At 41.0% G+C, this 23,483-nt stretch overlaps 1 protein-coding gene across 3 annotated transcripts in view; it reads left to right on the top strand.

Annotated features, from left to right (window-relative positions):
• The window catches only part of BRF1 (BRF1, RNA polymerase III transcription initiation factor subunit), a 175,741-nt gene that overhangs the window by 6,965 nt on the left and 145,293 nt on the right, over positions 1–23,483 (top strand). For 2 of the 3 annotated variants that reach the window (XM_027674141.1, XM_027674142.1), the window contains one exon: positions 8,436–8,516. In XM_027674141.1, coding sequence (XP_027529942.1) covers positions 8,436–8,516 — 81 coding nt within the window. Of the gene's footprint in view, positions 1–8,435; positions 8,517–22,892; positions 22,899–23,483 lie in introns of those variants that run through there. The other variant, XM_027674143.1, reaches the window with a different exon arrangement.

Genomic DNA, 23,483 nt, shown 5'->3' with positions numbered 1-23,483 from the left:
AGAGAGAGAGAGAGACAGAGAGAGAGAGAAAGAGAGATCATCATAATGAGACACATTTTGGAGATGGGCATGACCTGGCTGTCTCAGCATATGCTCTTCATTGCCGTGGTCTTGATGGCAATGTAAAATATGGTTGCAGGTTAGCCTGATCCCACCATTCCTTTTAATGCTGTCTGTCTCAAGGGGTGGCAAGTCAGCTCTTCTTGTGAGGTACCTGTCACTTGCTAGATCATGAGCTGGTGAGTTCTTTCACTACCAACGGAATGACCTCTTCATGTTCTGGAGGGGGCAGCTGTGTATTGTCCTGTTGACCTTTTGAGAGGAAAGTCCTCACAAAGCACAACCTAGTGAAAGCTTTGGTAGGCTCTGTGCTGGTCCAGTTAGTTGTAATTCTTAATTGGGAGTGGTCACAGTCAGGTAAGAGTACAGCCTCAACACTTAGCCCTAGCTGTGTTACTGTCTTGAAGCTTATAAAGGACCTACCTTGAAATTGGGTTTCTGGACTTGCCTGATTTGACCCTGGATAAGTCAGATACTAGTGGAGAAGGGTTGTCATGCACATTTGAGCTCCAAGGAACTTTGTTAATTGCACATAAAGTGTTTGAGGCGTGTGCTTTTCTTAGCTGAGTCTAGTTTTGAACAATAGCTATTCACTTCATAATTGATAGCCAGTTCAGACCATCTCAAACTAGCCAAAAGAAGTTGTTCTCTGTGACTTCTTACCAAATTTGGAGAGGATTTGAATTAAAATTCCTCATTCTGCTAATTGGAATGAATGTGCTTTGCTTTTTATTTTTCTTCATACCCAAGTTCTTAACAGATGCCTGTCAGTCATAACATTTGAACACATCCCAGCAGGAAGCACAGCAATACAGAGTCTAAGAGGGAGCTACTTTTCCCTCTCTGCATTATACTGTAATTGCATCCTGGAAGATGGAGTTCCACGGAGCTCTTTGCCAGTTTGCACGGAGCTCTTTGCTGGCAGCTGCTTTTCTAGAAAGGCAAGCTATGAGTCAAGTGCCATGTCTGAAGGTGTGGAGTTCTCTGATCACTTTTTCATGGTGTCTGGGTGGGAGTCCCCTGTCTTATGGTAGTTGTTGGGAGAAACTGTTTTCATAAGTATTTTCCTTGTAGCGGACAGGAGAAAAAACAAATAAGAAGCTGAAGAGAGTGAGAGGAAGAAAGCTGAGCACAGAGCAAACCCTGACAGTCTAGATCTCTCTTCAGGTTTTTGTTTAAAGAAGCTGAGAAAGGTGAAGTCTGGGAATTCTGACACTAGTCAAAGGATAAGAAAACAGTCTCACTTGAGAAGGTTGATGTGCCAGCAGTGCAGCAGCAAGCTGGAAGATGTAGCTGAGAAATGCAAGACAAAGAAAGGGCACTGCAAGGAATACTGAGCTTGTGATCCTGACACATACTGTGTCTGGGGAAGCTCAGCTTCTTTTGTTCCAGAAATTGCCTTTAAATGCTTGATAGTAAGTTGAGAAAAACAGCATCTGATAAGTATCTTGGGCACAAACCAGGCACTGCTGGCCCTTGCTGGCCCTGACCAGCTTCTCCCTGGGGTTCCCCCAATGCTGCCCGTGGCCCTGGGCCCCATCTTGAACTCCAGGGATGTCAGTCCCTACGCCAGGGACTGTGCAGCAGTGATGTTCTCCAGCTCCCCACAGCCTTGGGCCCTGTAGAGCCAGGCCCATGTCCTACCTGGCCTCAGCCCATCCCTGTAGCCGTCCTGGGCCATCCCAGGGCTTTATTTGACCTTGTTCCCCTTGCTGGGCCTGTCCCTGACCCCCACATGCAGGCTGACATCCAACCTGGCCTCAACCCATCCCTGACCCCACGGAGGTGCTCAGTGCTCTCAGCTCAGCCTGTCCTGCTACCGAGTTCAGAGTCACATCTCTAGTAAAAATTTAAATCAGAATTATTTTTCAGAAGCTTCTGTCTAGTTTTAACTTTGCATGTGTCTTACCCATCCAGCTACCTGTTTTTACAAAACCAGCAGAAACTTTGTAGTTTTGAGACTGCTGTCCCCCTCTCAGGTTTGTCTGAAACTGGCAGAGATAGCAGAGGCGTGCAGGGCTGCTGTGTGTGCTGTTTTCCCTGGGAAAACAGGATAAAACGTGGAAGTTAGCATAGTGAAATACAGCCTTCACAGTCTGAGGCAACAGAACAGTGGGATGGAGAAGACAAGTTGGTGGAGCTAGGGCCATTTGTCTGCTCCAGATCAGACCTACAGAATCCTCAAATGCACATTGTGGGAAGCCTCACTACGAGGGTTATGGAATGACTAGCCTGGCCACCAAAATGGGATTCTTGCCCTGCAGGATTTACCCTGCTTTTGGGATCTGAGATGAATGAACATAATTTGTGTGTCTTTGTGAGACCGGGCAGTGTGACTGTCTTGAAACAGGTTTACTGTTTGCTGGTTGTTTGCTCCGAATTTCTATTTGTTTTGATGGCTTTTGATTTAAAAATATGTTATAAACTAAATTAAATGTGCATATTTTTTCTTTAAATGCTAGGCAGGCATTTATTAGTCGAGATTTACAATAACCTGCGTGAATTAGAGTCTTTTAACTTAGTGTTACTTAGTGACTAAGCCTGGAGGTTTTAGGGCAGTGACAAATACACAGACATGGTCATAAAAATTGAAGACTGCAGGCAGCATTGAAACTGCAGCACCAAGTCAGGATGATGTAGAGCTTATGGCTCTGGTACAGCAAACATACATTAAGACTCTCCATCTGCAAGTCTACATGAGTTTGCAATACACTGATTTGAGGCTGATGGGAAGAATGTTGCTTGTGGGAAATTATCTGGTTGCTTTTGCACCTAGGGAGAAAGGGAAGTTGTAAACTTAAAGCATGAACAAGCATTTGTTAAAATTTTTAGTGCAGGAGTAGGCTGCTTCAAATATTTGAATATCAAGAAAAAGTTTCTTTCTGCTAATATATAATTTTTTTGTTGCAAGTAAATTTTAAGGAACTTATTGCAGTGACCCATTTGCACTGCCATAAATGCTGAATGTGTACTCTTAGTTTGCAGTGTCCCTTGACATATTTAATGCACCTTTTTATTTAGTAAAGCTGTGTTTCACATATGCCTATGGAAGTTTACTGAAATATTTTATGTACTATTTTGTCTTTAAAAACTTCTTCATGCTTTTACATCGAGGCGCTCGAGCTACATTGACCTCGAGGGCAGAACTTGATGGGAGTTTGCCTTGATCTAAGTATTTCAGTCTTTTGGGGTTTGTGGAAATGGAAAGTTATGGTCAGCAAACCGGAAAGAATAGAAGGACTAAATACAGGGAGGAAAAAACTTGCATAAAATTTGAGCTTAGCTTACTAGTCATTCATCTTCTATGCCTTTTTGTCCTCTAGAACCTTGTTAGATGGACAGTTACTGTCACAGCGGGTGCTTGTGAGACAGTTGGGAAGGAGGATGAACTCTGTATCAGATTCTGTGGTTTTAGTTGTTATATATAATAAAGGATTCTTTTGTATTTTTTAATACTACAAAAGTGGAAGGACTAAGGGTTATGTTTTTAATTGGTAGTTGTTAATTGGTTTTGGTGTAAAATGTATTGATAGACCAAGTCCTGACATTAAATGTGCTTTAGAGTGCAGCCTCCAGAAGTCCTGGAGTGGGTTCTGCCAGTAATACAGATGCTGAACTTGAAATGAAAATACTGGGTACTGAAAAGGGAAAATAAGATTAATACCAGCAAAATTCCTCCTATTTGTGGCCCAGATTTCTAGAGATGACACTAATTCATGGTTAATTTTGAGTTATGCAGAGTAATTTGCAATACAGAAAAGGAAAGTATAGATATGCTGGATTTGCAGACTTTTTGAAAGATATCTAGAAGAGTATTTGCCTGTTTTACTCTGTGCTAGGTTTTCTCATTGCAAAACTAATTCATAATCATGCTGTGTTGGGAAGGAAGAGGGGAAACTTGCATCTAAAATAATTATCTGCTTTATGGTTTAGTGAGATGAACTGAATCAATTCGGCTTTTCTCCCCAAATCCTCCAGGTGGCAATCGTGTACCAGAGTTAATATGAGGGTTTTTCTGGCATTGAGTCTTTCCTTACTGTCCTTGGGATGGCAACAACTGCTTGCTGAAGTGCTGCAGAGGGTACTGCTGTCAGCTGTGGCAGTGCAGCTGAGCACATAACTTGGACCCAGGCTGGTTTCATAGACTTGTGCAGCCCTAAACTGGGATGTGGTGGACACAACAGTATATTTATCTCCTCAGTTGTTAGTTATGAAAATAAGCCCTTGAAAACAAGCTGTGATGGAGCAGATTTAAAGTTTGTCTGTGTAAGCTTATGTGGCAGTGCCTGCAGACCTGTTAACTTCCCTGTAAAAATGGCTGAGGAAAAAATTATTTCAGTTACGAACTTCCATGGTTTTGTGCATTCAGAAATCTTTAATCACATCATTTTGCCAGTGTATATTATATGAATTATAATGGGACATTTACTTACTCTCCTTTTGACTTTTATGGTCTAACTTAAGTAGGAAGCTCTTTAATTTTTTTATATTAGATTATCTAGTCTTCCCTCATTATGAAACCATTGTGATCCAGTCTGCATTCTTTACCAGATTGAAACTTTATGCTGGGTCTGTAAATAACATGGATTTGAAATTGAAGTTTTCCCCTTACCTTGTGCTGAAGAAAAAACTGGTGGTTTTTGGATTCAGTTTTATGGGGAAGGATTTTGGTAGGATTGGTCCTATCAGATAGCAGAGACACTTCAGTTCAGGTGGCAGGCTGCTTCATTCCCTGTCTTCACTTGCTCATTTATGTAGAGGAAACAAAATCCATAATACTGGGACTGTATCTCTTTCTTCTCCAGGTGTTGAATATGAAACTCCTCATGTCACTACCTGACAGAAAAGTGCCCTGTAAGCTGCAGTTGCCTGAGTGGTTGCTCTTTGCTGTATGGAGGGATAAGTGCTCTTCCTGTTATGTGTTGTCTTTTTGTTGCTGTTCAAGGTTACCACAGACTTCAAACTTTGCTTGCACCTTTTACGGCTTGAGGAGCATTTTTGTAGAGAAGTAGAGTGCTGTGACTTCCTTTTTTAGGGAGTTGGTGGAGCAAAACAGAAATGGCCGAGGTGCCTGTGCTGTGAGGAGCAGCTTGAGGATGGCTGCTCTTGGCTGATGGAGGGACAGTCCCTGTGGAATCATAGAACCATTTAAGTCAGGAAATACCTAAGACCTTTGAGATTATCAAATCCCACCGTTACCCCAACACTGCCAAGTGGTTCAGCTCTTATGTAATGGGGGTTGTGGGCTGGGTCTGGACCTGTTTAGGCTTTGACCAAGTATCATCAAGTTCCCAGGTATATGATCTGCATCTTCAGTTCTCTTCTTCTGTTGTCATTGGGGCACTGTAGCCCACTGAGAGGACCACAAAAAAATGGAGTAGCTGTACTTTTGAGCTGCCTAACACTGCCTCCACACCTTCTGTTGTCCAAAATTTCATGTAAATGTCCAAAGCTAACTAGAAGAGAAGTGGAGGCTTCAGTTATGCAAAGCTGCAAATCTGAGTTGAGTTGCTAAAAATAATCAGTAGGTGACAATGTACCTCAGTAGATGACAGTGTACCTCACCAAGGAGGGTATTTGGGTTGGCTTAGGGAAATGTTAGCGTTAATGTTGAAGATTTGGCAGGCAGTACTTGAAGACACCAAATACATCTCAGCCGTATTTTTATATGTCTTGAAAGCTGAATGTGAAAACCCAAAAGCCTGTTTAATTCGCTTTTGAAGCTGTAGAGGGAAAAATGGAAAAGGTCAAGAAATGTAAAAATTGCAGTTAATCTGGGATGTTAATTTGGTTGTGCCTAGCGATTGCTGTTCCCTTTCTTTGTACTTTTTAAATTACTAGCTTTGTAGGGATTTTTGTCTTTAAATGAATTTGATAATTTCAGTTTTACTTTTAAAGAGTTTATCTTTTTATTACTCAGCTGAACAGTTATGTTAATGAGTTTGATTTGCATTCTGCTTGTAAGATTAAAGTTGATGGTGAGGCTACATAGTCAATAGCAACATTAGTTTGCAGTTCTGAGAGTTTAAGTGCTCAACAGACTAGTTTTCTGTCAGTTTTCAAAGCCAAATGCTAATTAGAGATGTTCAGTCTTTCCAGTTAACTCGCTGAGAAATGGGCACATCAATTCTGATAGCAGAATATGTCTTTCAGATAGCTCTGCTGGTATCTGCTGCAGTCTCTGTTGCTTGGAAAGAAATGACTTTTATGTCTGATGGTATAGCTTGATGTCTAATGAAAAAGAATCTTAAAGAACAAAATCTCTGAATTCTTAGCTTTATTTCAGTTTGTATTCTTCGTGGAGTTTAGCTTCTGAGTAAGCTAAATCATTTAGTTATTAGTATTGTTTATCACCACCATAGGATTGGTTTTGTGCAAGCTTTTTAGTAGTAACAGGGAAACCTGTAAAAGAGCTGTTTTGCCCGTGACAGTCCAAAGCAGTCCAGTATTGTGGTGTCTTCAAAGATAGAGGGGATTGGGAAGTGGAGCCATTGTGCAGAAGAGGGAGCAATGGTGCCTTTGAAACAAGCGCTGCCTCCTGTTTGCTCCTGCTCTTCTCCTGCAATTGGAGTCCTGTACTGATGCTCGAGTGTGTGCTCTGTTTGCTCCTAATCAGACTAGTGAGGAAGCCTGTGGTAAGGCAAACCTTAAAAGAACAAAAAACAGGGAGGGTGGGAGGCAGAATTTCAGAAGAAATTGAACATAAAACTATTGCCACCATTGATACGGTTTTTTTCCAGGCGAACCATTCTTACTAAACGTACACCAGAAACGTTGTGCGTGCTGTGGTGGTTTGGTAACCTCTCTCTGTTTTGCCTCATCAATCTGTTTTCAAGTGTTTGTGGAAATACGAGGCTGTACCTGTAAGAATGCCAAGGAGATGTTGCTGTCTATAATAGTCAAATACAGAGTTGGGAGAGTTACCTCTGTACCCAGTGAGGAGGTCACTGTTGAATGAATCCTAATTAGGATGTTGAACTGAAGTACTTATCTGTGGGGCATTTAAGTGAGAGTGATTATTGTTTGTTGAAAGGATGTGTTAATGAAGTGAAAGTGAAGTTAGTTTCTCATGTGGATAGCACTGGAAACCTAATTTAAAGGTTGTATGGAAAAATAAGCTTTGAAGGCTGATAGACAGTAATTCTTGAGGAATGTTAGCTTTTCTGTTCTGGTTTTTCTTTCCTCAATATAGACGTACATTAAGTGTAACTGAGAGGAGACCAGAGCTAAAAAAGTCTGGTAAGTGGGAACAGTTTAGGTCACAGTTTCTTGTAATTTGTATATGCTATGGAAGTATCTTATTCAGGTGTGTAGGAGAAATGTCCTGAACTGTTGTCAAAACCAGTTCATTCCTCTCTACGTGTCTGTCCCAAAGCCTTCCTAGTTTATTCTGAAGAGCTGGTGTAAGAGGAGAAAACAGCTACAAGAACTTGAGGAAAAGCTGTAGCATCATAGGCAACAAGATGACTTTTTTCCCTATCCTGAAGAGCAGACTACTTGAATTAAATAGAAGTCCAATTACTAACAAATTGCTTGTTTTCTGTCCTGTGTAATTTAGCTTTTTGGTTGCACTTGCTGTTAAGCTGATTAAGGTTCGAATATCCTGCTTGAGGTAGCCTGATTGTTTTTTAAAAAACTTTCCTGCTTTAGTGGAGACTATTTCTGTCCTGGGTAGTTTAATTCCATGTTCTGCAAGATTGGTTTGCATGAGTAGTTCCATTGACTCCCAGCAGACTCTGCATTCAGGCTGCTCAGCATTGGCACAGATGCATAAACCAGCCTCTAGTTTATGCTAATTTACAACTCAGACATCTTTTAGTCTCCAACCTTTCAGGGTGTAAAAGTAGCAGTTCCAGACTTGCAGTTTTTGTAGCCTAAGTGTTGCTCTGTGTGCTTAATGACAAACTGAAGTTATTTTAGAGTAAGTGCTATTTCTGCAGTAGCCAACACAGTTGTTGTTGAATGCTAAACAGGTTTTATGTTCTGTAGTGCCAGTAATTAGCTATTAAAACTCTACACTGAATATTCTTCAGACAAAATTTATTAACTAAGTAGTTTTTCATCATTTACTTTGAGAAATATTTTACAGTGTTGATTTTCTTATTCTGCCTAAGATAGGCATCGAGAGATTTTTGTTCTTCCTTTGGAGCTGAGATTGGGAGGGCTTATGGAGCCATGTAGTTCTTACAGTATCCCAAGGAAGAAATAATTTGCACAGCATTGGTACTTAAGGTCTTAAGTCCTTTAAGCCCTTCTTAATGTAATTTGACATGTTGTAGATTATACAGATACTGCATATAGTGGCACAATAAGTTTTATTTTAATTAAGTTATTGCCTTTGACATGTCTGGTGTTTGTTTTTTTTCCCCTAATAGGTGCAGGCAAAACACCGACTTTAGGAGGAGGATTCCACGCCAATCTGGGAAAGGAGTCACGTGCACAAACTCTGCAGAATGGTACTAGCAAGTTTTAGTCTTATTGATATTACCTTTTTTTTATTAATATGATTGATTACAATTAATTTTTAGTTTTGAATGTGACCTTAAAACCTTGGCAGGCCCCGCGTTCAGTGGACAAGTCTGCCTGGTGCTGATTTTACATTGTGCTCTCATTTGGCTGCTACACCTGATTGATGAGGTCAGGTAGCTGCCTGACAAAGGGTAATGGCACCTGACAATACTACCGTAGTTTAAAAGGTCTTTTTCAAGGTTGACATGCCCACTGCACCTTTTTATTGTCTGTTAAACCTGTTGTGGCCTTTTATTTTGTCACTTTTCAGGGTTCTTGAAATGCTTTACACATACTTATTTTTAAGTATAATTCTTCCAATGTTTTTGGTTTTAAGCAGTACAACTGTGACATAATGCATATATTTATGCACACTTCATAATAATCAGGTGCTTAATATGTGATTATTGAACAGAGAGGGGAAAAATGGAAAAAAGATTTCAGTGCACAGACGATATTTAAATAAATATTCTCATTACATGCTTTACGTTTTAATTGAGATCTACATAATCTACACTCTTTAAAGAGAGCTAATAAAACCAGCTTTTATTCCAGAAGCAGAATGGTCTTCCAGTTTCAATTGCTGTTACTCATATCAAGGGACAGGAGTTGTCATTTTTTGGCTAATTAATACTCCTGTCTCATGTCTCTTGGAGATGACAGCTGATGGACTGTCATAGCAAAGTCTCAGAAGCTGACAGGTAATTAACCAGGGATGTAGATGGGTTTTACTGATAAGGTACTCATTTGGGGGGGATATTTTAGAAAAAGATATTTTCCTAAATTAGTCTCACACTTGCAGCTCAAACACAGAAAATCTTACCTGCTATTATGCCTGCATAGGTATAAAAAAATTAGATTGATATTATATCTCCATAGGCATAGACAGGTTAAGATTGATCTTTGTTATTGAATTATAGTCAGATTGCTTCACTCAGCTTTATTCAGCTGATTTAGATACAGATTGTTTTATATACAGAATGTTTTATTCAGCTGTGTATAGTGAAGACTATTGAGCCCTGTTTGTTTGGCAAAGTAAAGCTTGCACTTTAGATGAACTAGTTTCAGTGTCAGGCCTGAAGTTACTATCTCATGAGTTTTAAAAATGTCTGCATAATGTGTAACCTATGTAAGTAGTGGAATAAAACCACTAAAATACCTTTTACAGTTAGTGAAGTTTGGTTTTTAATTTAGGCACTTTAATCAAAACTGTAATTTTGCACAGGCATTTTAAAAATAAATTGGTTTTTTGTGGATAAGGACTGCCCAGTTGTCTTTAATTGTAGAAAAGTAAAATGCTGATGGAAGAAAATCTGTCTTCATGCTTCTTGGAGTGTTTGAATCCTTCAAAAGCCCTTTTGGTTATGCTGAAAGGTAATCACAAATAAAGACAGTGTAGGCGTTTTTCTGGAATCTAAACACAGCTCCTTTCCTGGATGAGTGTTTGCTGGGGAATATGTCTGAGCATCTTCCTTCCCCACAGCTTTTGTGTGTGGGGTCTCCCTGATCACACACAGTGATTCTGACTTGGCTGAAGTATATCAGCATCATATACAAGAAATTATACTTGCTTTAAATGAACTTATCTCCCAAACAGTTTTGAAACAGGAAAATAATTTGTCTTTTCACTTATACCTCTCTGAGGCTCTTTCTTTTTTATTTGTGCCTATCCTTTATATAAGGAGCAAGTATTTGGTCTTTGATTTCTGTAGTCAACCTACATTTGTCATGCTGCCAATCTGTCTCTGGGAAAGTTCTTTTCAGTGAGCTAAGTGATGTTCTTGCTCAGTCCCAGGCATGACAACAGCAACTGATATTTCAGGTAGAGCAATTGGTGTTTGAAAGGCTTTTCTTTCTGCTGCTGTATAATGAGCTGGTTGTCTGCTGCTTTTAATCACACTTTTAGCTTTACATAGCTTTTAATTGCAAATTGAGCTATGGCAGTGAGCTTACAAAATCTCACCCTGTCACTGTGTGCCCATGATCATGGCTTTTTTTTGGGGGGAGGGTGGTGAAATTATGTTAATACCCATTGTGGTTAGACTTCAAAGTGTAGCAAGGTAAATGAACTTACTGTATGTATCTCAGAGGAAAGGTATGGAGTTCTTCATTGAAACTGAAGGGCACTGATAGCTGACTGTACTAAAAATGAGCAGTTATCCTTGGATGGCTGTGATGACTGATCAGAAAAAATTTATTTATTTGCGGGTGCCACTCTGTTGGCATTTCCAGAGTTAACTGAGCTGCAGAAGCACTGGTGAAATTAGCTCCCGTTGGGATGCTGGTGCAGCACAGCTCGAGAGCACCTTCAGTTCCTGCGACTTGCTCACGGCTCCTGCGTCAAGGCTGCCGCTGCCTTCCAGGGGTGTGAGCACACGGTTTTCTCCTGTATACTGCTCCATGCAGGCCATGGCCAAAGGGAAGAGCCAGGCTCTGGGAAGCAGGGATGCTTGGCGGATGGAAGTCATCCCCAGAGGATTCGAGAGCAGCTGAGAGCGTGTGTGTGGTCTGAGAGCGCTGGCGGGTCTCACTCTGTGCCTGCTCTGCCTGCCAGCAACCTGCAGGCTTGACGTGGTGGGGGAAGAGTCCAGCAACAGAGCAGGGACTTGCTGGTTTTTAAAAAACAACCACCTCCCCCTGCTAGCCCTCCATCCCCCCACTCGTTCCCCATCTAGTTTGGGCCAAATTCTTCATTACTGTCATGTCTGTGTTTTCAGGGGAGGTGAAAGGGAGGTGATATGGGCTCACTGTCTCTTATTTAATTACCAGTGAAGCAGCTGGGTTGGCTGAGTGTATGATGCTGCTGTTTTTTGAGGCTTTTAGTGAAAGGATGTTTAGAATTAGATGAAAAACAGTTTTTCATTAGAATGCCTAAGGTAATAACTTTATTTATTTTTTTTTCCTTGCATTCTAAAGTGAAGAAATGCAGAAGTAAAATCTCCCAACAACTGCTCAACTGTTCTGGACTCTTCTAAAACATCATTTTGTGCATTGGTGGTTTTATATATATGTCTATCTATCTATATATATGCTGTAAACAGAGCCAAGAGCAAATCCTGAAGGTTTTTTAGTGTCCAGGTTTGTGTGAGAATGTCTTTTATACAGAACTAGTCTCCCTTATCACATGTGCCTTTGCTGTACATTTCCTCACTATTTATAATGCTGTGGGACATGGCAGTTCATAGTTCCTCCCTTTCTTTGCTGAACCAGCTGATGTTTGTGTGTGTTTGTTTGGGAATTGGCTGCTTACAAAAATGGGAGTCTTGTTTACACTTGCTAAAATATTTATGCAGGAAAGACTTAATACTGTTGTATTTGTTCATAATCAGTTTGATTTTCAGTGTGCAGTACTATGCTAATTGAGTGTGTGAAGCTCCATGAGTTCAACAAGCTCAGGTCCACAAAATGCTTTGTATCTGGGCACATAGAGCTCGTTTTTGTAGTAAAACCCTGCACACCCATGAGATTTTTCAGCTTCAACTTTGTTTTAAAGGATTTGAAAAAATAGCTAAACATTGCTTTTTTTTGAGAAAGAAGAATTATCAATAAAATACTAACTCAGAGGGGGGATCCTTTGACAAGACTTCTTCCTCTGTGTCTGGGCCTCTTCAAATTCCTACAGTATTGGTTAATTCTTATGGTTACCTACAGGGCTGAAGGGCAGAGTGCTGTCTCTTTAAATCTCATTTTACAGCTCTGTGCTGCATTACATAATCTCTCTAAATAGCCAGTTTATTCTTGTTTCCTTGCAGGCAATCTGCTCTCACTGTATCCGTGTCAGAGTCGTCGTTACAAGGGAGTTGTTCTTGACTTGGAGCTCTGATACTTTCAATAGTCCTCAGTGACCAAAAAGAAAAGGGAGAGGAGAAAGAAGGTCAATGGCATGATTATAGCTTGAAAGCTTCAGTTGCAGATATTCAAATTTGGTTTAAACTAAGTTTGAAGATTGCAGCTGCATCTAGCTTAATCCAATTTCTGAACTGTTGTGCTGTGTTTTTAATTATTTCATGAAATGAATGTGTGTTTTCCCTCAGTCCTCTTAAATACCAAAACATAGCTAACAGTATTTTAATGCTAAATGGGAAGGCATTTCTGAAGATGTTCTGTAATGCATTTTTGACTATTTACATTTAAACTATTTGCTTAATTCTTTAACCTGTGTTGTCATCACTAATTTCATAGCTGGTTTATTACAAGTGATTGTGGAGGGCCCTACTTCCTCCCAGAACTACACATCATGAATTAGACCGGGAAAATATTTTAAATGCGTGAAGAACAGAAGTATCCAGAAGGGAGGAACAGAAAACGCTGTTTAACAAAACTAAACCAACAAGGGAGGAGAGGATAGTACAATCCTAAAATAATTGAAATTGGAAGAGACCTCTGGAGGTCCACAAAGTGGTGGCTTTGAAGTTGTATTAAGCTGCTCAGGGCCTAGTGCAGCTGAGCTCTGGTGATCCCCAAGGAAGGATATGATATGGTCGTCCTGGACAACCTGTTCTCTAATGGTTGACCACCCTCACTGTGAAGAATTTTTTCCTCATGTCCAGTCAGAACTTACTTTGATGAAATGTGACTCTTGTCCTTTTGCTGTGCATCTCTGATGATTCTGACTCCATCTTTATAACCTTCCACTGTGTAGCTGGAGACACCAATGAGGCTCCTCCCTCAGCTTTCTCGTCTTAAGACTAAGCAAATTCATCTGTCACCTCACACCATGTGCTCCAGTCTCCTAATCATGTTAGTGACTCTCTGTTGGATTTGCTCCAGTATGTCAATGCCTTGTCTTGTGCAGAGGAGTCCTGAACTGGACAAGGTACTCTAAATATAGTCTCAAGTGCTGAACAGGGGATAATAATCACTTATCTTGACCTGCTGGCTGCAGTCTTAATAACGTGGCTCCGGGATGAAGTTGACCTTCACTGTTTGACAGCACTGTGATTGGGTGCTGTCGTGTCATGTTCATCTTTTTGTCCATGTGGAATCTAGATCCTTTTCTGCAAACCTACTTCGTAGCCAAACACTCCCCAGCCTGTATTGTTGCCCTGCAGTTCTTCTGTCCCAGGTGCAGAAAAATTGTGTTTGTCTTGTTCATGAGGCTTCTGTCATCTCATTTCTGCAGCATCTTCAGATTCCTCTGAATAGCAGCTCTGCCCATCAGTGTATTGACCACTGTCCTGATGAGATGTCATCTGCCCTCATTGAATCTGTGCTGGCAGTTCCTGGTAACCTTCTTGCCTTTTGTGTGTCTGGAAATGGTTTCCAGGGTAGACTTTTTCCATAGCTTTCCAAGAAACTGAGGGGAGGCTGACTTGCCCCTAGAGTCTTACTTATTTCCCTCTGGAAGAGAAGACTGTTGCTTGCTGCCTTCAAGTCAGAGAGAACTTCTCCTAATTCCTGCAACTTTTTAAAGATGGCAAAGACGGCTCTTTTTCACAACCCCCTTGGCATCCTCAGATGCATCCCATCCAGTCCAATTAACTTGTGTGTGGAGATTTTTCTTAAGTGAGCCCTTGTTCAGTGTTTCACTGCCACAGATAATGCTTCATTTCCTCCAAACTCACATAAAGACCTGAAAATAAACACTGCAACAGAACACCAAGGAGACTCATGAACTGCTGAAAAGGCAAGCTGCCAGATACCCTGTCTGCTCAACATCCTGCACATCAATATGGAGTGTCCTTGTGCTTTGGGGAGACTGTACTTAAAGGCTGACCAGTTCTTCTGGCCTCTTTGGCCTTCACAGCAGTACCTCAAGGGGTCTTGCTTACCTCTTCTCTGAGCAAACAGAAGCCTTCCCTTTGAAATCCAGGGTTGTAATTATGCCACCCATCTTCCTCACACTCACAGAATCACAGAATATTCTAAATTGGAAGGGACCCACAAGGATCATTGAGTCCAACCCTGAAGTGACACCTCAAGATCTTACTCATCTCTGGGTTGCTGCAACCGAGCCTGCCCTCAGACTTTACACTCTCCACTTCTTCCTCTCTAGGGGTGGTAGGTGTATCACAGTGCTTCTGCTTGACCTGTTCCTGACATGCCCTGGAAGTCCACTGGATTGCCTGTGCCCCGCTAAGGTTCCCTTACAGCAGAAGCTGGGGCGGTTCACCATGAGAACCTGCTGTCTAAAGAAGGCCTCATCTTCAAGATCAAATGGTCTGTGGCAGCTGCTCATTGTTTCCTTTGGCCTTGCCTCTCATCTGGACCCATTAACTCTTTGTTGGCCTGTCACTTGTTTTTCAGCAGAGCTTCACACATTCAGGCTGTTCCTTTGTGTAGAATGAGTCCCTGTCACCTTCCCTGACTGTCCTTCTTGTGGAGCCTGTAACCATCCATCTCATGACTCCAGTCATGTGAGCTGTTCCACCACTGCTACTCCCCATTGAATCTGTGGTTTTGCAACTGTGCATAGGCTTTGAAGTCTTCCAGATTGTTTCCTTTGTTGGATACAGTCTTTTCTTTAACTCTTCCTCCTGTATCAATTCTTGTCCCTGGCTTTGATTTCAATAATGAGTCTTCTAGTCTAGTGTCTCTCCCATTTTCTTGTCCTTCTTGCTTTCCTTTCTGTTGGGATAGAAACTAATTCTAATCCTCTCATTTCTACCTTCAGTAGCACCATATTGAGTTTTCTCTTGTTGTCTTTGAAAATCATTGCTTGAACTCATCATTGCTTAAAGTTCTTCTTTTCTGGTTTTGTCTCATATCCTCCTAAATTTCTTTACTTACTAAAGCATTGAAAGACTTCCTCTTCTACTCAGACCATTGCTTCAGTTTTATCCTCTCTGATGTGCCGACTCCCTTGTCCCTTATGAGTCCTCTTTTATCATTAACGCCTTCTGTCTCATCCATTTCCCTCATCTTCTTCACATTTCATGTGTTAACTTTCCCCATCTCTCCTTGAAGAAAGATAAGGAGCATCTTCTCCTTTTCATTTGGGATGATATTAAATGTTTTTTGTGTGGGTGTGTTTTGTTTTGCTGGGTCGTGGGATTTTTGTTCTTGTTGATTTTGTTTGGTGATTGTTGTTTGTTTTGTTTGGTGATTGTTGTTGTTTCAAGTACAACCTTTTCCTTTGACAAACTTCTTCATTCTCAACGTACCTTTTCCATCTAGTGCCATGCCATGGCTGGAGCTAGGGTGGCAAAATTTAGGTGTCTGTGTGAGCTCTTCATTCTCAACTCCTTTCAGAGTCTCTGCATAGAGACAGACAGATTTAGGGTGTGATTAATTTAATCTGAAAGGAAGTCAAATGACTCATTTTCTGAAGCGTCTGTTTCTCTTCACTCACTGAAAGGAAGTCTATATTGACTAAGCTCAGCCACTCATCTCTGAAGATAAGGGTGATGAATCGTAGGCTTTGGTGTCTGCTGGATACGGTTTTGCATTTGTGGATCTCCTTGTTGACACAGACTTAATGTGGCCAAAACTGAAGTAGGAACTGCATCCAATTGCTCTGTCTTTTTGGATGTTAACAAGTTCAAGCTTCTTCCCACTGAGGCCACTCACAGCTTTCCTTCCTCCTGTCTTGTAGATCCACCCTCTCCAGCATCTGCTAAAACATGGATGTGTCCTAGCCATAACACTCACATATTTGTTTCTTGAATAAGTGTCTCTTGACTTTCCTTGCTTTTTCTCTCTGATCAGAACATGCTCCAGAGCCAGGAAAACAGAAAAGTTGTGACCTGGAATGCTAAACCTCTGGTGCCTTAACCTCTTCATCAAAGGATTTTTAAAGGAATGTTGTTTTCCCATCCTATTTGCCTGTTCACATGCGTGATCACTGTTACTTATTTCGTAACAGTTCAACAAGGAACTTTCCTGGTGTTATGAGGCTGCTGTGTCTGAGTTCCAGCTTGCTGGACCGCTGTGCTTCTGAGGTTTGTTTGGGTGTCAGTAGGTGTGAGCTTTCCTGTTTCGATGCAGGCTCTGGTAACTCACAGCAGCACAAGCCACAACTCATGCTGGAACCCTTGGTGGCTGAACCTTCAGGGTGTACCTTACTCACCTTTCTCAGAGCTTCAGCTTCCAGGGTTTGCAGGCAACTGCACTAATCAGCAAAGACCTGAAGAGAAAGACAAAACACTTATTTAAGGAAAACAAACAAAAAAGCCTCAGAGGCAGAAAACCCACTCTTTAGCCAGCATAAGTTACTCCAAGAATTTGGATAAAACCAGAAGATTTTATTTCCTTGCCTGTTTCTGTATCACTCTTGGGGACCCATGGAGTTTGATTCAGAGGCCTCTGAGGAAGCCCGGGTCCTTCTGGTACTTCAACTTCTCCTTCGACACATGGAGAATCTCTTCTTTCTTAGATGGCTAATGAGACCCTGTGTTTCATCATCTCCAGTTATCTTTGTTAAAAGTTCATTAGCTGATCTGGGACAACCTTTTGGTTATACATGGATTAATTACTTGAGTTGAAATTTGAAAATTTTTATTGTCTTAAGCTTTGGCCATCTTTGTCTGTTGCTAGGGAACGATGAATAAAGTACCTGTTGTGGAGATGCTTTTGATGTGCTGCTTGTTCTTACAGGGACAGTATAATGGAAAAGAATCCAAGTCTTCTTTAATGAGATCTGTTACTTTTCTAAAGAAGATGATCCGGATCCTTTAAGTAAAGAGTAGAGGATCTGCTGGAGATAACGTAATGGTAGGATTTTGCCCAGAGACTGATTGACAACTTAAAACTTTGAGCACAGCATTCCACTGGGTTGAAATACATGACTCAAGCTTTGCTGGTCTTCCTTACTCTGTTCCTGTGTTTGCTTAGCCAGAAAAGGGAAAAATTAGAAAAGGCATTTCTAAATTCCTTGAAGGTGTTGATTCAGTCTGTATGTGTATGACTACACAGGGAGATTGTCTGAGGACAGTCTCTGTTGTTTCTTTTAGTTTTGAAGATTGGCTTTGAAGTTGAAAAAAAAAAATTGCAGTCTTGATCAAATGAGTTAACACGATTCCTGTTGTCTTAACTAATAACAAAATATTTGCATGTTCAGCCGCCTTGAATTGGCCTGTTTGTGACTGTGGAGTTAAAGGTGTCTTTCATGATTCCTTTGCTCTGTCTCCTCTCCTGTCTCTGCTCTGTCTCTTGTTTTATTAGCTGGCTGTGGGCAAGAGAACTCTTGTGCCAGGAAGCACAAACCTCTGCTTCGCTTTGTCAAACAAAAGAAGAAATGCCCTCTAAAATTCTGCACGCTTGTGGAATTTCTTGCCTGGATATTGAAGTTTTGGCCTTTTGTATCTCAAAATTTCTCCCTGTTGACTTTGACAATTTCTGTGTGACACAGAGTAGGACGATATATATCATGCTTGTGGAATTCACTGATGGAGATTTATCTCCCTACAGCCTTGTGTAGGTGATTGGAAGCTGTCATTTCTCTTGAGAGCAGTTGTTTACTTAAAGGCAGTTTACCTAGTGGGCTAATGTTTTTTAAAACATTTGCTTTTTATAGTACTATTCACAAGGAGATGAACTTGGATATTAATGGGTCTATCTTCCTTCTCGTACAGTGTGGCACAAAATAGGCGACTGCCTCTCTCCACCTTCCTCCCCCTCTACTAATGTCTATAGATTTCAGTGCTAGTAATCTGCCTCTTTTAACAGGCATATGAATTAAATAATTTTAGCTTTGGAATGCTGTTTGACAAGCTTAAAATATACTCCAGGTAACATAGCTTTGGTTTAAGTTCCATGTAACTGCTGCTCTCTTTTTTGATAGTGAAAAACATGTATGTCACTTATATGGCATAGGACTGCCTTTTAAACATTGAAACATGAGTTTTGAAGTGTTTGTGTCATTTTGTAGGCACTGTGGCTCAAAACTTGAGAGGGAAAAGGTTGTTGTTGCTTTTTAATGCTGTGTTCTCTGATAGTGCTGAGTTCCTTTTCATGTGTCAGAAATGCCTTCTTGTTTTGCTCTATGAAATAAATTGGAGAGTGATGTGACACTGCAGGGAAGCATTCCCTAAGCCCAAGGGTCTGTGAGTGTGATTTCCTTGTGGAGCTATTGCATTTTTCTTGGGAGATGGCTTTTCTGAAATAACAGCCACAGCACTAAACTTCTGGACCCTCTGCGGAAATAACAAATAACAGAAAAAATTCAGTGCCTGTGTACCCTGTTTTTGTAAGGAGACTGTGATTTATTTGCTTATATTCTTACAAACACCTTTGTTCTCATTTCACCTGCACTTTGCAGCAGAACACAAATTAGTTGTGATCCCGTCTCGTCATGGCTGGTCTTGGAGGAACCAGAATGGATCTGTTGCTGTGGGACACAAGTGACATCTATCAAAGTGTCTCTGTGAGAGGATGTGCAGGCACATTGTATTCCTGTTGTATTCCTGTTGTAGGGCTGTAAGAGCACCTGTCCATGCACATCTGGCACAGTTTCTGTCTTAGGCATCCAGCAGTGGCTGAGGGAGCATTATCAGAGCAGTATGAGCAGTGCATGTGATGATGCTTCTCCACAACATTACCACCTCATTCCCTGTGCAGAAGTGCACGTGCAGCTTTGATTGTCCTCTTGCCTTCCCACTTGTGTGAGGTGTCCTCCCAGATGCACGAGCACAGCCATTACAAAGGACGGGCTCCTGCTCAATGCCTTTGCTTGCAGCAGCATTTCCCAGGCAGAGTGCACTGGTGGAACACCCAAATGTAAGGGCAAACAAAAAGAAACACAGTAAAGGTATAAAGTGTGTGTTCACTGGGAGGGTTCTGTGCCCAGTACAGCCACACCAGCAAATTTATCAGCAGACTGACCTATGTCAACCCCTTGGTCAAAAGAAGAAACCACCAAGAACCTCAAAGCCAAACCCTGGTTCCAGCCTGAACAACAGCTCTATGCACTCACACAAGTGAGTGATTGGAGTGCTGGGATTTGCTGCCCTCCCTGGAGTCCATTGCAGCTCCCTGGAGTCCATTTCCACGATAAGCATCTCCAAACAGCAAAGCCAGTTTGATCCCAGCCTTTCCCATCCCTCAACTGCTCTTTCCCATTCCCTTCATCCAAATATGCTGTGCCTTGGCTTGGGCAATGCATCTGTTTACTGGTACAGTGAAACAATCTGAGTTCCACAAGCAAAATCAAAAATTAAAAAGAACCAACCCTTTTTTTTTCTTTTCCTATTTTCCTTTGATCACTTCGCTCCTCCACATGCCACCACAGAGTGGAGGAGGGAATGGGTGACGTAGGAATGAGCAGGAGCCTCTTAAACCAGCTTTGTAGCAGAAGAGACTGAACACAGGACTGCGTAGCGAGCTCCTCTCTCTTTTTCTTTTTTTTCTTAGCTTTTCTTTTTTTTTTTTAACATTTATTTATAACCCACTGTCCTGTTACGTTCAGTCCTGCACAGTCAGAGTGAAGGAAGGTGTTTTCTGTTCTTTTGGCTTGACTTGCAGTGAGTGGGAAGAAATTTTAGAAATGTTCTGTTCATTGACTGCTGCTGGCAGATGGATGCTCTCCGCTTGAAGTGCCTCAGGCCTTGATATCTTCCGTTTTCTCCCCCTCCCTCCTCCCAGCACACACCCCGGAGTGTGCAGCCTGTGCTAATTTAGTCGCAACTTAAAAAGGAGCGATGAGGAAGAAATGCTTGACTCTGATAGAATTCTTGTCGCTCGCGACATCTTTAGGGAGAACATTTTCGTTTCAGGATCCCTAAGGATTTTTCCAGCAATGTGGATTAGGTGTTCTGCGATGCTTTGATGGGGCAGCAGTAAAATTCTTAATGCATTTTAGGACCAAAATGCTGATTCCGTTTATATGTTAATCAGTTCAGAATATACAGCATACATGACATCCAGTTTGATTTTTTTTTAAAATATTTTGGTAACTGAGGCTTGGGTGTTTCTGGTTCTGAGGTGGCCTTTCCCTCTGTGTGGACGACAAAGCAAACCTTTAAGCAATCAGTTCGTTAACCTGGTATGTTAAAACATTTCAAGCAATTACTGTATTTTACTGAACTGGCTGTTTCTATATCAAGAGCTTTCACCACTTACCAGTAGAAGTTGAGTGATGCCAGCTCTGAGGAGTTTCATTCAGTTTTTAACAGAAAAATGTTATGATTTACTGGTTCAAATTTAATGAAAAAAATGGAAAAACGTCCAAATTATACACAACCAGGACTAAAATCTGTTGTTCTATGCTGATTACTACGCCTTAACCTAGTGGATATCTTCAAAACACTGTGCAGCTACAATCACCAGGTGGTGCTGTTGCACACTGCTGAAAACGCTTCTGGAAAATAAGTTTCAATTCTGCCATTACCGTAGTTATTCAACTCTAATTTCATGGGAGGAGTGGTGAGAAAGATAATTTCTTTCTTTATTCATGTCGTTAAAGTAGAGCCTTTCCTGAGATTTTTGGGTTTGCTCTTCTGCTAGCTGCTCAGAGTGGATTTTTAGTTTATGATCATCTTTGATGTATAAATGGTGTATGGGATAATTTAGGAGGTTGGATGCTGGGTGTGTGGGACCGCATCTGGGCTGTAGCCTGAGTCCTTCTTAGGTGCTGTTTATGAAGGCTTGCATTAAGTTAGCAAAGGTGAAAGGTTGAAAAGCGATGTCTCTTCATAAGCTGAATGTTACCTCTTTCATGAATGTCATTTAATTTAACCTTGCAAGTTTTGAAGAGCAGGAACTCCATCCTGCTCCAGAAGGACACTCTTTAAAAAAAAACATCCAGGCTCCTAATGCACAGGTTTTTTTCAATGTCTTCAATAAATGTAATTTTTTTTTCTTATTTAGAAAAAAACTTTAGATCATACATATAAAATGAAGTAACTTTTTTTCCCCTCAACAGTTGTAAAGTATTTGGAGTTGTAAAGAAAGTTGCTTTTTTCCTAAGGCTTTGCAGAACTGGTTGTTTATGGATGAACTGTGGAATGGGAAATCATGAATTTAAAGTTCCAAACTATTCCTTTAGATGAAGATTTTTTCCCCCTCTTTGTACTCAAATAATTGAATCATTCTGGACAATAAAGACAGCTAAGTACTCATTTGCTTAGATTAAACCTAGGTACTGTCAACCATGTGGATAGAAATGTAGGAAGTGTAAGTAATTGCAGGAGGCGGGAAGAGTTCTCAAGTGCCTACCCCTCCTGAAGGCATTATTATTGCTGTAATTTTAGATGTAATTTCCTACACTGAAAACTTAACACTTGAAAAATGAATGTAATTATTTCCTACATGGAAATTTTTCTGTTAACTTTGTTTTCCAATAGAAATTATAAGCAAATGACACGTAAAAAGTAGAGAGAGAAGTACAGTGTTGTCTTCTCAAACCCAGGCTCCAGTGTGGGAAGGAGTTGGGTTCAGCTTAAACCCGGTTTTGATCCATGCTGTGTAGATCCTGGATGTCAGCGGGAGCTGTGTTTGCTTGGCATTATTGTTGGGGACCCCAAATATGTACCTAGAAGTTGGCTTTAATCACCAAGATTTAAAGCCTTCATGCTGTTACAACAAAGGTGTCCCGAACAAACACAGCGTAAATTAAGTGGAAAGGTGATTGATTGCTTAGGTGTTTAAAGTCAGTTCAGAGGATTCCTGTGTTTTCAACCCAAAGAAGCTTCTCTTAAGTTTGAACAATAGAAAAATCAAACACGGATCTTTCTTCAGAGAAAGGTCATTAGCACTGAATGCAACAACATAAGTGGCTAATTATATTCAAATGTGTGACTCCCTAAGAACTTATATTATGCTAATGAGCATATAAATGATTTTTTAATAAATCAATTAGGAACAGGATTCTTAGAAGAAAGCTGTATATTCTTCCTTTACGTGCCCTAATACCACACAGTTGATTAGTAGTACTTTTGGGTGGTATATTATGAAAAGCATATTATCAAGAAGGCAGTTTAGGATCACAGTTCCAGTTTCTGGGGGAATACACAGAACTGCGTCTGTAGAATCGCTTTGGATACACAGGAATTATGCTCCTACCCTCTCCTATATGGTCATTCATTAGAGAGAATATATATGAATAGTATTTCCATTAGACCTTAGATATGCTATTTGATTGCTCATATAAATCAGTATTCAGGGAAAGCATTCTGTGCATTTCTATGGTAGGAATCATGAACTTACTACTTTGCTTTGTAGTCCCTCCATTTAGGATGAATTTGTGAGAATGGGTTGCTCTGCAGACATTGGTCATTAGGTCTGGTCTGAGGCTTGAGCGTTTTTTTGGTAACAGTGTAGAGCACAAGGAAGCTGAGGTCACTTGTTTCCTGTCCTTTCAAAATTGATGGATAAGACACAGCCATCTTCAATCTCCGTCCTTTTTAGAAAGCATCACATTATCTTGTCTAAAAGAGAGACATAAACACTGCAGAGTTTCCAGCCACACTCTCTTGGGGTAGCACAGGTGCTAAAGCATGGGTAATCATTCTTAGAAGTCATCCCAGTACTTATTTCCAGAGTTTGGCAGAGCCAGTTGATGCATTTCTGGTTCCTTTGGGCACATGTGGATATACATACAAGCTTAGACAGATGCATAGAAATCCTTTTACATGGGAAAAGGCACTTTCTAAATCAGGTTAGGAGATCGATGCCTTTGCTTATGGAATACATATACTGTGTGTTTTGAGGGAGTACAAGGACAGCTGTAAACTTCTGCTTTCAAACTCTGTGTAGCATCCTTGTAGCAGAGAAGGACATGGAGCTGATGGAGTGAGCCCAGAGAAGGGCAGGAAGATGCTCAGAGAGCTGGAGCATCTCTGCTGTGGAGACAGGCTGAGAGAGCTGGGGTTGTTCAGCCTGGAGAAGACTCTGAGGAGATGTTATAGCACCTTCCAGGCCTAAAAGGGGCTAGAAGGGCAGAGAGGGACTTCTTACAAGGGCATGAAGTGACAGGACAAGGGGGAATGGCTTTCAGCTGAAGGAGGGCAGATTTAGATTAGATACAAGGAAGAAACTCT

This window comes from Neopelma chrysocephalum, unplaced genomic scaffold, assembly GCF_003984885.1.
Source record: "Neopelma chrysocephalum unplaced genomic scaffold, ASM398488v2 Primary Assembly neopelma1_24, whole genome shotgun sequence".
Lineage (NCBI taxonomy): Eukaryota > Metazoa > Chordata > Aves > Passeriformes > Pipridae > Neopelma > Neopelma chrysocephalum.
Note: the sequence above shows the minus strand (reverse complement) of the source record. Positions and strands in the feature narration are given on the sequence as shown.